A 14,457-nucleotide genomic window follows, 5' to 3' on the forward strand; every position below is an offset into this window, starting at 1 on the left:
TTCTTTTTCTCTCTCAGGAACTCTTTCCAGTGAACAGACAGAGTGTGGATCATTTTGCAAAGTATTTCACTGACGCAGGTCTGAAGGAGCTGTCAGATTTTCTCCGAGTCCAGCAGTCCCTGGGTACCAGGAAGGAACTGCAAAAGGAGCTCCAAGAGCGATTGTCTCAGGAATGCCCTATCAAAGAGGTGGGAGAACACAGGCAGACACCCCTGTGGCACACATGAATGAAGGGTGGGGGTGCTGTTCAGTGGTGAAGTGTTTCAGTAGCATGTGTGAGAACTCGGGCTCTATCCCCAACACCAGACATGCACACATGTACATATGTCTGTACTAATGAGAAGAATAACATAGGTTGTATAGCGCAGCTTTCCAAAAGTTACAAAAGCATTATCTTTTCATTCAAAAAAGGAGGGAAAATGTTGGGCCACTACTCACAAAGTAGTATATTTGAGATATAATATGGTTTTTAATCACTTTTAAGACCTTATCCTCCATTTTTTTTTTTTGTTTTAAAAGGACAAAAACAATTTAAATACATTTGTTATGTAGTACATTGTTAGGCAAACCAATATTCCATACTGGGGGAATTGAGAATAAATTTACATATTTGTACATAATTGAAAAGAGGAAAATAACCTGCTCAGTATTCTGAATTGCCATGTATTAAGTAAGAGGATTGCCTTTGCATGTTACAATTTATTTACAAATTAACCTCACTGAGGTGGGGCATAGAAACCAGCAAAAGTAACAGTTGAAGGATAAATTGCAGAGTATAAACTTGTACAAACCCAAGACATTATCCATCAAGAGGGAGAACGTTGAGAGTGAAGATAAAATTTCTCAGCACTGTTGCATTTTTCAAACTGCAAGAAAGTCAGAGTTGCTGAAGTGTCCCTACTCTAGTGGACCCCAACGGGTTCCTCCATATGAAAAAATATCCTAGGAAACAGATGCTCTCTTATTCCACACCATCTAGCTACTCTTAGCCAGAGCCAAGCGTATTAGTTTTCAGACTAAAAGTAAATCTGCTTTCCTTCCTTTTGAGAATATGTACCAGGAATGGATGAACCAAGCAGAGCATTTCTTATCTGCTCCAAACCTTATATTGACCATCCCATGAGAGGGAAGCTCTCCATTGGCCTGTTGGCTATCTGACTCCCTTTCTATGAAATGTAGGTGGTACTTTATGTCAAAGAAGAAATGAAAAGGAACGACCTTCCAGAAACAGCAGTTATTGGACTTCTGTGGACTTGTATAATGAATGCTGTTGAGTGGAACAAGAAGGAAGAACTTGTTGCAGAGCAAGCCCTTAAGCACCTGAAGGTAAACAGTCTTAATTAACTTTCTCTGCTGCAGGCCAACTGCACCTCTTACATTTGGCAGATGGGTTCCAATTGTGATTTTCCCAGAATCAAGCTAACCATCTTCCTGATATTTTCTCCAAATTTACTACCACCTAAAGTGTTTCAGGAGTAAGAACATGTGGAATATCTCAGGGTGGGTTCTTCTTAAAAATAATATAAGAAAAATCGACAGAATCATTACATACAGTTTCATGTTAAAGATAAATGATCTAACTATTGGCTTTCTTCCTGTTCTATATGACAACTTGTCAAATATTTTTAAGTAAACTGTGCACTGACATTAGAATGAGAAAAAAATATGTGGATTGCATATTTTTGTGTATAAATAAGTATGTTCTTGCTTTTATTGTTTTTCTCCCTTTAAAAAAGTGGAAGACTGAGATCCTGCCTTCAGAGTCTATACTTGACTTCGGAAGTCAAGGTCACAATGTAAATGAGGTAGAATATAAGTCATAGGAAATGAATATGTGCTTATAAGAACAGTGGAGTGAGCAAACTGCAGATACACTGATCAGGGAAGGCTCCTTGGAAGAGATATGTGTGGAACTGAATAGGTATCAGAGAAAACAATGACTATACATCAGTATCAGAAATCTAAGGGCATTTGGGATAAAGGGAGTAATAGGAATTAAACCTTACAGATGACCTGAGAGGGATCTGGGATGTCTGAGGAAGAAGAATTCCATTCTTCTAATGGTAGAGACAAACTCGATTGATGCAATGAGCAGTGTATGAATGTGTCGTATTCACAATATCCATAGTAGGGAGAACAGTTTAATATAGGCAGTCTCATATTTGGTCTCTTTGGTGGATACAGTGAGAGAAATCTGATAAAATACCATGATAAAAGCAATTAATAAGATAATAATCCTAAAAGTGTCATGTTTTCTTCACAGACTAGTATTAGGATTCCATAGTGTTGGCTCAGTACACCTCACACAAGTAATAGTGTTTTACTGTCTATTTCTGTTCTAGCAATATGCTCCTTTACTGGCTGTGTTCAGCTCCCAAGGCCAGTCAGAACTGATCCTCCTCCAAAAGGTTCAGGAATACTGTTATGACAACATCCACTTCATGAAAGCCTTTCAGAAGATTGTGGTTCTCTTTTATAAAGGTATCCATTTATGTTGTTCCAACACTTTCCTTCTGTGTTTTGTTGAAGACCTTTAACAGGGATAAGGCAGAGATCACAGGTTTTGATCAAGGCCCACAGTGTATATGGATTGCTTTAGGAGCTGTCCTAATTGGGCCTCTGGGCACTTCTCACTGGTAGAAGTTGCCAGAAAAATGGGTATGTACTGGTTATTGTTTCTTGGGGATAGTGAAAGAATGTAATTATATAAGATAATTGAGTCTGCTTTTGAATTGTAACAATTAACTCTAATAACAATGATTATCAAAATGCTATATATACTATGTTCAGGCCTGTTTAGGTGCCATAAAGCTGACTTGAAAATTACTGAAATAATTAATCTTTTCACTTGGCATTTTAGTTATTTGGCCCAGCCATTCTTTTTTCCAAGGCAATGGCTATTTTTAGTTTTTCACATTTACTGTCTTTTCCTTATATTTATGAGGCTTATGTTGCCGTGACAACTGGCTCTAAAAATGAATGCTAAAGATTTCAACCAATCTCAATCTCTTATGCCTACAGCATATAAAAAATGATCATGGACTATTCGCTCTAGGTTTATGTAGTTTTATGAGGGAGAAAGAAGCACTTAAGAGATACATTTTGAACATTATAAAATGCTTTTTAGAGGTTATTACAAACACAAATAGTATAATATCAGAAAAATTCAATTATAAAGTAATATCAACTAACTGATTTTTCCCTTCCTTTGGTGTATTCTTAAAATTGTCTACTTTGGCTTTTTTGCTTTGTTTTGTCTTTAGCATGGTAAGAAAAAGTCAATTTAATCATTTACTTCAACAGGCAAGCAATCCATGAACATTCGGTAGCTGCAGCATCCAAGTTACAAATAATTTTAAAAGAGCCAAGATTAGTGGTGGTAATTTTTCCTTCCCTGTCCCCAGAAGAAAAAAGATTTGGAAATGAATGACTTAAGATGTTACAAACATTGAACATTCAATTATGTCTTCTATCAACATTTTATACATCCTTCTGTGTTTTATTTTAAAAGACGTATCTACTCCTAGAATACATTATTTTGCAGTAACTTGTAGGTGAGGATCTGCACTCTAGGAAGTTGTTCCTGCACATGGTATGCACACATTACCTCAGTTTAAATCCCATTCGAAAAAGGAGCACTTATGTCTTGATTTAAGAATGCTTCTTTGACCGCTAAAACTTGTCTACTTTGAGTGATAACTTTGGAATGTGGAATATAAAAATTTTATTTTGTTATTGACTAATAGGCATTTCTAAATGGTTAATAGCATTTCACAATGAATTTTAATTGACTATCCAGATTCTATAACTGTATGCATCTTGCTCACATGTGTTTGGGTGATATTTTACTTTTGGCGAGCACTATGGTATTCAGCAACATACCAGTAGCAAGATATAATAAGTTTGAAATCCCATCTGAAGTTGGCCACAGGTCTTTTTGGATGAGGTTATAAGACACTAGTGTCTTAAAACTAGGGCTTAGTCAGGTATGGTAGCTCACATTTGTAATCCCAGCACTCAAGAGGCTGAGACAGAGGATTGCAAGTCTGAGGCCAGACTGGACTAGATACAGAGTTTTAGGCCAGTCAGGGTTACATAATGAGATCCTATCTGCAAAAAAAAAAAGGGGGGGGGCGGAGTACACCAATGATACCTAAAGTGATCCATCAGAACCAAACATACAGACCACATTGCCAGCCCACAAGCCCACATATGTACCCAGCAGCAAAGAATGAGAATGAGATTCACCTGCCAGTGGCCCCTTCTGTCTGTCCACTGTAGCCATAGCTGGCTGTAGTTTTAAGAGTAATAGAGAGGCCGAAGAACAGGTTTTTTCATTACCTTGTGTGCAGTCAATTTTTTTCTATACAGAGATGCAAACTTTATCAGTTTCCCAGACAGTTTCCTTTCTTGTCATTTAATAGGTAATCATCTAGTTTCTTACCAAAACTACTTCTCAGTGGGGCCCAGTTGTTTGAGCACACTATTTCATTATTGCACTTATTCACCAAAATACCAGCAAACAACTTGTTATCAGTAATGTCACCTAGGCGGCCCAGAAACTGTTAAAATGCTTCAAAGTTTTCATTTTATCCATTAATATCAACATCATTTTCTTTTATGCTCCTTATAACAACTACTGACAGCAAATAAAACTGGCAACTGTTCCTCAGTCCCAAGACCCAAGTGACAGGGACCTAAACTGTAAGAAGTGGGCACCAAAAAGAAGCCTGGGCTCCTCCTTAGGCCATGCATTAGAGAGGCAATGGGCTTTTAAATAACCTAAAGTTGGTAAGGACTCTGGCAAGTATGAGCAGGCCCATGGGGATGTTGATAGTGGTTTTATTCTACTTATTTTCAGAAACAAATCAGAAAGCATTTTTTTAATGGAAACCTTAAAAATAAAACCCACTGAGCTGGTGGAGTAGCTCAAGTGGTACAGCACCTGCCTAACAAGCATGAGACCCTGAGTTCAAACCCCAGTGCCACCAAAAAAACAAACAAACAAAAAAAAAAAAAAAAAAAAAATGGGCTGGTGGAGTGGCTCAAGTGGTAGCATGCCTGCCTTGCAAGTGTAAGGCCCTGAGTTCAAACCCCAGTACTGCCAAAAAAAAAAAAAAAAAAAAGAAAACTAAATATTATTTTCTAGGTAATTTCATAATTTTTCATAAGACTTATACACATAGTCATTTTATTGAGTGAAATAACTACATGTTTTGTGTTGACAACATGGAATCCCAGAAAAATGATTATTCCACATGACCATTAAGACTGTTACTGTGTTTGCCTTATCTTTTTTTTTTTTTTTTTTTTTTTGGTAGTAGTGATACTGCGGTTTGAACTCAGGGCCCTTGCACTTGCTTGGCAAGCACTCTATCACTTGAACCACCCCCACAGGCCATCTTTTTTCAGCCATTTTTTTTACTTTGACATTGGTGTACAGGCTATTGAATTCCAGATACAACAGATTCCATAAGCTATTAAACTTAGTTCCATGTGTCCATACACATTTTATAAATATTAAATAGTATCCTATCTGCTTCTTTTATAGTGTAGACTCCCGTTTATTTTAAAGAACATTTTTGCTCAAAGTGAGCTTTCAAAAATGTGATAGAAACCATTGCTCCTTTTTCATTTTTATCTTTCCCTACACACACACACACACACACACACACACACACACACACACACCTTCCACAACATTTAAAGCTTTTATATAAGCAATGAAATCAAAGTAAATGAAGTGTAAATAATGCTTTTCAACAATAAAAGAAACCCATGGTTAGCCCTTTAACAAAGGTTCACTTTAAGTCTAGATTTTTATACATCTAGGGCAGTAGGAAAAATAGTAAATCTGCAACTAACTTTCAAACATCACATTATTCACTTTTCAAAATTATTTCTGTTCCTTCCTGAAGGAAATGCCATAGTCTAAGCATGTAGGTGTATATATAAAATTACCTTTTCAAATACTGTTATTATTTCTATCAGACATTTTCTTACTTGTAGAAATTTCTCAGATTAAATTCTGTCCTGCATGCAAATTTTTCTAAAATTAGTTTCTTATTCTTGTTCTTCAAAAAGGTGAATGCCCTTCTCAGGAAATATTCCCAACATTCTTAGGGCAAATCTTTTTTGACTTGTGTCCCTGTGTGACATCTCTGAGTTTCAGGTGACATAGTTTTAGACCTAACTGTCTAAAAAACTAACACTTTATAAAGCTTAGCAGTTCTCCACCTGCTTTTATAATCTTGTGTCTTTGATTATTGTGAGCACCCAAATTTAAATTAGAACTTGACAAATTTAGAAATATTCAATTTTTCACATCATATTACATGTCTTATACATGCATTGAATGAATGCTATACAGCCAGTCTTGTGTTAAATAGTTCTGAACTTCCAGTATTTTAGAGTGTGGAAGGAAAACAGAATTATAGTTCCAGCATCAGTTGCCAAAATAAGGCTGGCTCCCTCTATAAAGAAGGTGTCCAAAGTGGTAGGATAACAGAAGAGGGAAGGCATTTGACTTAGAGCTGAAGTTAATTTGGAAAAGAAAAAGAGAAGGCTTCCAAGGGATGCAAGTAGTTTCATGAGACATGATGAAGTCGACCATATGTTCTGCCCTGAGGGCATTGCACGTCCAGCTGTAGATGTCTTCCTTTCTTACTGTTCTCGCTGATATTCTGTATTCCTCGTAGGCACTTGGAAAAATCTCAGCAAAAACTTGGTGGTCTTCAAATTTTACCGAACTCTCTCCAATTTTCATTAACACGAGAAGAAACAAACCAAAAAAAGCAGTCCCTCTTTCCTCAGTGGTTTCTTGTTTTTTAGACTTTTCATTAAACAAAAACTGAATTTCTTAAACTTTTTGATATCAATGCTTTGTCCCAAGTTGTCCTGGGCTCGTTGCTTTGGTTCTATTTTATTATTTCCGTGACACTAGAAATTCCGTCTTCCAGCAAGTATTTATTCTAAATTGGGTTCTTAACTTCTGAAGAACTCAACCTTGCACTGTTTATCTGGGTTTGGGTGAATAATACATGTGATAGGTCTTGCTTGTCATTTATGTCTTTTTCATAAGCACTGTCACTGTCAAACCTTTTAGTAAGTGCATAGCCTCTTTCAGCCTCTATGGGGCAATAAAACACAGGAATGAACTCAGCCTTCAGAAGGAAACCTTGACAATGGCGTCACTAACTAGCAGACTAGCCCACCTTTCCAGCATGTTCTTTGTGTCACTCCCAATTCATTCATGTGTGGAGAGAAAGTGGCAATTCCCTTGATGTATTCGCCACATCATTTAATCCTATTTTTATAACAATAGTAATAGTTCAGTTATACATGTATTGGGCATAGATGATAAAAAGTGTCCTACTGCTGAGGATGCCTGAAATTAATGCTCTAAATCACAAGCAAGCATCATATCAAGCTTGCCGATCACGTAAAAGGGACTTTAAGGTCCTAATTAGCATGAAAAACCTCGGCAAGGCAGTCTTGCACAGTAACAGATTGCTTCCTGAGGATATAACCGCCTGCTCCTCCTCTCCATAAAAACTGGTCTTCCATGCTTAGTGAAACTCTTTAATCTTTCTGAGTAGATAATAGAAAGCTGAAAGTAGAGCAGCTAAAAGACTGGAGCTGAAGGGTACTTCTATAGGACTTTGGATTGCAACTCTTGGATTTCCAGTCTGTGTAAATGAATAAATCTAGACTTTGCAAAATGGGTGCCGTACTTAATGATAAAAACAAATGAAAAAAATTATAAAACCAATCATGTCCATTCGTCAGTTCAGTCTCTTCAGTTCAATTGAAAAAGCTTTTCTAAGAGCCAAATTTAAAAAGGAGGAGGAGGAGAAAGGCGGGTGGGCATGCTTTCACATGCCTGTAATTCCAGCTACTCAGGGAGTTGAAACAGGAGATTCTCAGTATGAGGCCAGACAGGGGGTGGAAGGAGTTAGCAAGATCCTGTCTCAAAAACAAGGTGGATGTGGTGATGCATGCCTATAATCTCAGCTAGTGAGGAGGCAAAAGTAGGACCCAGGTCTAAGGCTGGCCCTGACAAAAATGGAAGACTTTATTTTTAAAAAATTTTTTAAAAAATTAAAATAACTTTTAAATGAAAATAATAAATCATTTGTCATTTCCATAAAGCAGTGTTGTATTTTAATTGTGAATGTGTTATCAGAGTGATTTGTCAACATTGTTGAATGGATTTATCAGCAATGGACTGGGACACCCACCGGGGACAATTATAAATTCTTTTATCTGTTTGCTATTTTATTTCCTATCTGAGCATTGCCAGAGTACGTAGGCTGTTATTTATATTGCCCTTCCTTTTCTCCGCACTAAATATCCTCAATTCATGGTAACTTGTGAGTAGGAAGGCACATTTGTGGGGTTTAGAGTTTTAGGGAATACTTAACACTTTTTGTTAGAAACATGTAGGAATTTAATATCCCTGTTTTTATTTTACAGTAGTACAGGGAAAACTGGGAAGGGGAGTTAGTGCATGTCTGTAATCCCAGCTACTCTGGAAGCAAAGGCAGGAGGATCTCCAGTTTCAGATAGGGATTTGTTTGGTTTTTGAGACAAGGGATCTCTAGGTAGCTGAGACTTGCCATCCTCCTTCTTCTACCTGCTGAGTGCTGGGATTATAGGCATGTACCACCAGGCCCAGTTTGGAGTTGTCTTTATAGAGCTTTTAATATTAAGAAATCGGTTTCTGTTAAGCTATAGAAGTTGTTGTAAAACATAAGTTGATGTAGTAAATTCAAAATGTTTGACATGCAGCTGACGTTCTGAGTGAAGAAGCAATATTGAAGTGGCACAAAGAAGCACATGTTGCCAAAGGCAAAAGTGTCTTCCTTGATCAGATGAAGAAATTTGTTGAGTGGCTACAAAACGCAGAAGAAGGTAACAAATCCAGCTAACAGCTTTGATAGTCATTATACAAATATTTTCTCACTATACTTCAAATTATATCTTCCATAGTTTTTTTTTTCCTTGATTTCCTAAAACTAAAGTTCAGGAAGAGTTTTTTGTATTGGGTTTTTTTGTTGTTGTTTTTTTTTTTTGATGGTCCTGGGGTTTGTCCACCTGTGACTCGAGCCACACTCCCAGCTCTGGGAAGTGTTTGTTCTCTATCAGTGTTCCCTTCTGAAAGCAAGGCAATAAAATTTCTATATGGTAAAAAGAAAAATAAACTCTCAAATCATCCATCCTGATGGAAGATAATGAGTATGAAATAAACTGCAGATGTAAAAGAAAAAACTGCATTTGGCTTAATCACACATTGTGGGATTAGGTTTTTGTGGTGTCTTTACTGGTTGACCAGTATTTAGCATGGGAACACAGAGTAGACGAGTGCTAACGGGTGACAGTAAATCTCAGTAATAATGAGAAGTCTATTTTAGTTTATCCAAAGAGTGAAAGAAGTTATGTTTGCCAATACTCTAGATGAGCATGGTGCATTTTTAAGAGGGCACAGTTCACTTAGAGGCAAAAAGGAGCAAGTGTTTGCTCTCTGCCCCCCTGTACACCTGTGTGCTCTAAGACCTGGTGAAAGTGTCCTGCATAGGATGACTAAGTGGGGAGAGGGGTTTGATTTGAAACACTTTCAGGACCTTACTTAAAGGAATCTGGGGAAAATATCTGATTTCTCTTTTTTCTCCTAGAATCCGAGTCAGAAGGTGAGGAAAATTAAACTGCTCAACAAGCACAATACCAGGTTGCCACACCACATTTTGATTGGGAATGCTGAACAATTTGGGAAGAGAAACCTGGCTTCTGTTTTCACAAAGGAAAAAACACAGTAGGATAGGCCTCCCCTGTGCAGAGGGGAAAGGTTTTTGTTTTCTGTTTTGTTTTCAATGGAGCCCTGAGGCATCAGCAAATACACTTGGGACTCTACCTCTCACTGTATGCTAACTTAAAGCCATTCAACCAGGAGTCGAGTAGGAATCTGAAATTCAACACTCGCAAACTCCTCTTTTTTAGCCGTATTTTTCAGGTACTGTGTGGTGAATGCCCACTGGTGTCTATTACAGGGCCACTTTGGTAGTTGTGTATCTGCTCGTGTATGTGATTTGACAAACCAGTTTTTTTAAATAAATGGCTTTTTAAAAATCTGTACATATATTCCCAGAGCTTTTATTTCTTTATTGTACATTACTGCTAAAAGAGATAACATTTCAGTGATATGTTAAGTAGTTACATTTCTTATCTATAACAATAAGCCTGCTCCTTTTTATCATCTTCAGTAATAAATTTCAGTTATTTTTATAGTAAAATAGAAATGAATCCAAAACACGTGCAGGCTGGGGATGCAGATCAGTGGTAGAGTACTTGCCTAGCATGCCTAATGCCCTGGTTCTTTTTCTAAAAAAAGCACATTGGCACTAATACCATGCAGTTATTAATAATTGCTACTAAACATGTAAATATGTAGTTCCATATGTAACGTCTCAAGTCTTCTTTTTTTTTTTTAATTTTTTTTTTTATTCATATGTGCTCAAGTCTTCTTTACCTCTTGAAAAACCTAAGATACCTCCCTCTCTGTCGGGGTAGTAGCAATCTCCAAGGCAACTTTTGTAGAAGAGTTAAAACAAAAGGAGGACCCATTGGTAACTAATCTACTCACCAAGGAAAGTATATGAAGAATTTTATCATTGTCGGATCATCATCCCATACCAAAAGATGTTTTCTACTTTCCTACTTTGTTTTCAAGAAGAAAAAGCATATTTTCCCTAGCCTCAACCCCATCCCTAATTTAGTAACACAATGGATTCCTCCCATCTTTCCAATACTAAGGTGTTGGTAAATGCCTTTCTTCCTTCCTAGTTAAATAGCACCGACAAGCTCTCTCTCCCAGCACTGGACAGGAAAATACCACTTTGAAAATCTTTTTGAAACATCTGTCATTGTCATTATACAGGAAATGACAGGACATCTGGCCCAGAATGACTGAATGTCATAGAATAAAGAACTTTGTCACCTAAAAGTGATTGGCATACTTCTGGATGTAGATACACATTCTTCTTTAAAAATCAATCTACTGGATAGCATCTCTTTTCTTATGCTGTTTTTCCTGTCTGGACTCCCATTCCACAATTGCCTGACTCCTATTTTATAAAAGAAATTGTTAACTCCCCCATCCAATTATGGTACACTACCCTGGGAATGAAGAAAAACATGGTATTAAACAAAGGGACAGTTCTAGATTGTGCTATCCTTGTAAGATAGTCCCTTGGGAGAAAAGCTGGAAGCTGAAGGGAGGGGGCCTTATTTCTTCCACACCATACCATCAGTTCATTCCATCCATCTAAAAATTGGAATTATGAAGTGAAGTGGTAGTCACATAACTATGTGTTAATGTGCTTATTTGAAGTTTTTAAAAAATTTTAAAGATAAATATGGCTGGACATTGTGGTGCATGCCTGTAATCCCAGCACTCAAGAAGCTGAGGCAAGAAGATCCAGAGTGCATGCCTGTGTTACAGAATGAGACCGGGTCTGACAACAAACAAAAGGAATGGGTGGAGGGGGAGACAATACAAGAGATGATACTTGGGAGGTGACTGTGATCAAAGAACATATTAATGTGTAAAATTATCAATAAAGCCTATTCTTTTACAATTAACATGCTAATTTAAAAGAGAAGAAAGTAAACCAAAGTTAATTAAAAAATAAATTGGCCAACTAATTTGACAAGTTTTGTTGGCAGGATACACAGTGGACATGCTCCGTACATTGAGTTAGTTAAGTCTGCTTCTCTAATACAATAATTAAAATATATTTTATGACACGTTATACTGATTTTTGTACATTTTGTTTTCGTTGTATATGTTAATATTTAAGAAGTTTTCCCTTCATTTCAGGGCAATTTGAGTGAAAAATATGAGGCTACTGTGTTGCAGTGTATTTGACTCAGAAATGGGCAGAATTGTCCGAGGTCTTAGACTTAGTAATGAAGATGTGACTAGCTGTCCCATCATTAGCGTCCCACATCTATGCTCTTTATATATATATTTTCTTTATTCAAAGTAACTTTCTGTAGTTCAAGCAAAAGGTTTTAAAACTAGCACTTCTGGGCCGACAGTGTAGCTCAGTGGTAGAGCACTTGCTTAATGTGCATAAGGCCCTAGATTCTATCCCCAGCACCAAGAATAAAAATTAAAATTAAAAAAAACAGTAAAACAACAACAAAATAGCAGTTCTATTTAAGAAACATTTGGGGCTGGCAGCGTGACTCAAGGGGTATAGCACCTCCCTGGTAAGCACAGAACCCTAAGTTCAGAGCCCAGTACTTCTGATAGGCAAGGGGAAAGAAACAACTGGAAAATCTATTTTGTAGTCTGTAGAACTGTAACAAATATGGAATATCACCTAACATTTACCCAAACAGAACTTGAGGTGATACATTTAAGGTCAACAGGCATGGGGGAACCTCCTTGATAAATCCTTAAACCAAAAGCCATGTCTTTCTCTAAAAGACACGTATCTCTTGCTTTTTTAAAAATAGAACCAATGCAATTATAAAAGTGGTTGAGTTGGTTACCTATTGCTGTACAACAACTTATTCCAACACTTAACCAGCTTCAAATAAATGTGAAGTCACAGTGCCCGTGAACCAGGAATTTGGAGTGACTTTGCTGAGTGGTCCTGGCCAGGGCCTCTCTTGAGGTTGCAGTCAAACAGTGGTCTGGAGCTGCGGTCCTGTGAAGGCTTCCATACTGCCTCATGAGATTGTTGGCCTGCCTCAGTTCCTCCTGCCTTTTAGACTTCCTGAGTCTTCACAATGTAATAGCTGTCTCCCCCAAATTAGTACCCAGAGAGATGGAACCCCCTCCCTGTACAGTATACAAGAGAATCACTCTCAGGGTAGTCACCAGGATGGGGAGAATTTGGAGCCACTTGAGAGCCTGGCTACTACAGTAGTGTATATTCACATGCAAAAAGTAATTTCTAGATAGATTAAAATCTTAAATGTTAAAATCATAATGTTAAAATCATAAAAGCAGGGCTGGGGATGTAGCTCCGTAGTGCTTGCCTGGCATGCGTTAAGACCCTGGGTTCAATCCCCAGCAACACACACACAATATATTATATATATATATATATATATATATATATATATATATATATGCATATATATATATATAAAATCTTCATAACTTTGGCATGAGGAAAGCATGACAAAAGCCAAACAAAAGATTTGATCAGGGCTGAGGGCATGGCTCAAGTGTTAAAGTGCCTGGCTAATAAGCACAAGACCCTGAGTTCAAACCCCAGTACTGAAAAAAAGGGTTTGATTATAGTTTTAAATATATACTGAAAGGTAAATTATAAAACCAAATATATGTTGAATCTGCAGACTTCAATAGACTGATAAAAATACCAAAGTTAATAAAAAGAGCTTCTATATATTAAGAAAAACCATTCAACTGAAAATGTACAGTAAGTGTGAAGAGGTAATTCAAATGAGCAATTAAGGTAAAAAGAATGTTCAACCTTTCTGATAATCAGAGATGTGCAAGTAAACAAAACATTGTACTCCGTAGGTTAAAAATAATAAAATCAATGAGCAATATTGGTGCTGTGGAAAATAGTTCTTTTCACACATGGTCTTTAGAGTTAAAATTTGGCAATGAATATCAACATCTTCAAACTATGACTGGGCATGATGGTACATGCCTGTATTCCCAGTTACTAAGGAGGCTGAGGTAAGAGGATCAAGAGTTGGAGAACAACCTGGGCAAAGTTAGCAAAACCCTATCTCAAAACAAATAAATAGAAGAGCTGGAGGCATGGCTCAAGGGTAGAGCATTTGCCTAGCATGCCCCCAGGGTTCAATTCCCAGTACAAAAAGTAAAAAATTAAACAGCATATCCATTGACCCAGCACTTCCATATCTAGTAATCATTCCACAGGTGTACACAAAGACATGTGCAGTGATCACTGTATTAGTGATACAGTGATAAGCCTAAAATATCTATGAAAAGGGAACTAACTACCTTATGATAAATCCACATCAGAGAATAGATAGGTTCAAAAAAGGTGGTCATAATACATCATTAAGGAAAACATGCAAGTTAGAAAGAAGATAGTTTTTTTCCATTACAAAAGCTAGGTAAGGGCTGGTGATACAGCCTGGTAATACACTATATGCTTAACATGTACAAGGACCTGGGCTCAATCTCCAGTATTCCCCAAAAAAGTGTGTAAATAATATACCTTTACAAATACATAGAAAATAATATTTTAAAAATTGTAAGTTATTATTTCTGCTTAAGTCTTGGGCAGGGATGGGAAGAATTATTTTCATTCTTTATGCTTATTTGAATTTCTTTAACAGCTTCTAATATGTTTAAAAACTAATACTTCTAGGAAATAGTGAAGTGGCTTTGGGGAGACTACACATACAATATTTGACCATGGAGAGGATCACTTTTAATATCCT

At 37.0% G+C, this 14,457-nt stretch overlaps 1 protein-coding gene across 3 annotated transcripts in view; it reads left to right on the top strand.

The window, feature by feature from the left end:
- Bzw2 (basic leucine zipper and W2 domains 2) overlaps positions 1-10,131 on the top strand; it is a 50,677-nt gene extending 40,546 nt beyond the window's left edge. For all 3 annotated transcript variants that reach the window (XM_074065083.1, XM_074065081.1, XM_074065082.1), the window contains 5 exons: positions 18-188; positions 1,180-1,326; positions 2,343-2,481; positions 8,791-8,913; positions 9,675-10,131. In XM_074065083.1, coding sequence (XP_073921184.1) covers positions 18-188; positions 1,180-1,326; positions 2,343-2,481; positions 8,791-8,913; positions 9,675-9,703 — 609 coding nt within the window. In that variant the 3' untranslated portion in view covers positions 9,704-10,131. The remainder of the gene's footprint in view (positions 1-17; positions 189-1,179; positions 1,327-2,342; positions 2,482-8,790; positions 8,914-9,674) is intronic.
- Positions 10,132-14,457: the final 4,326 nt, after the last annotated feature.

The sequence above is a fragment of the Castor canadensis genome, chromosome 2 (assembly GCF_047511655.1).
Source record: "Castor canadensis chromosome 2, mCasCan1.hap1v2, whole genome shotgun sequence".
Classification (NCBI taxonomy): domain Eukaryota; kingdom Metazoa; phylum Chordata; class Mammalia; order Rodentia; family Castoridae; genus Castor; species Castor canadensis.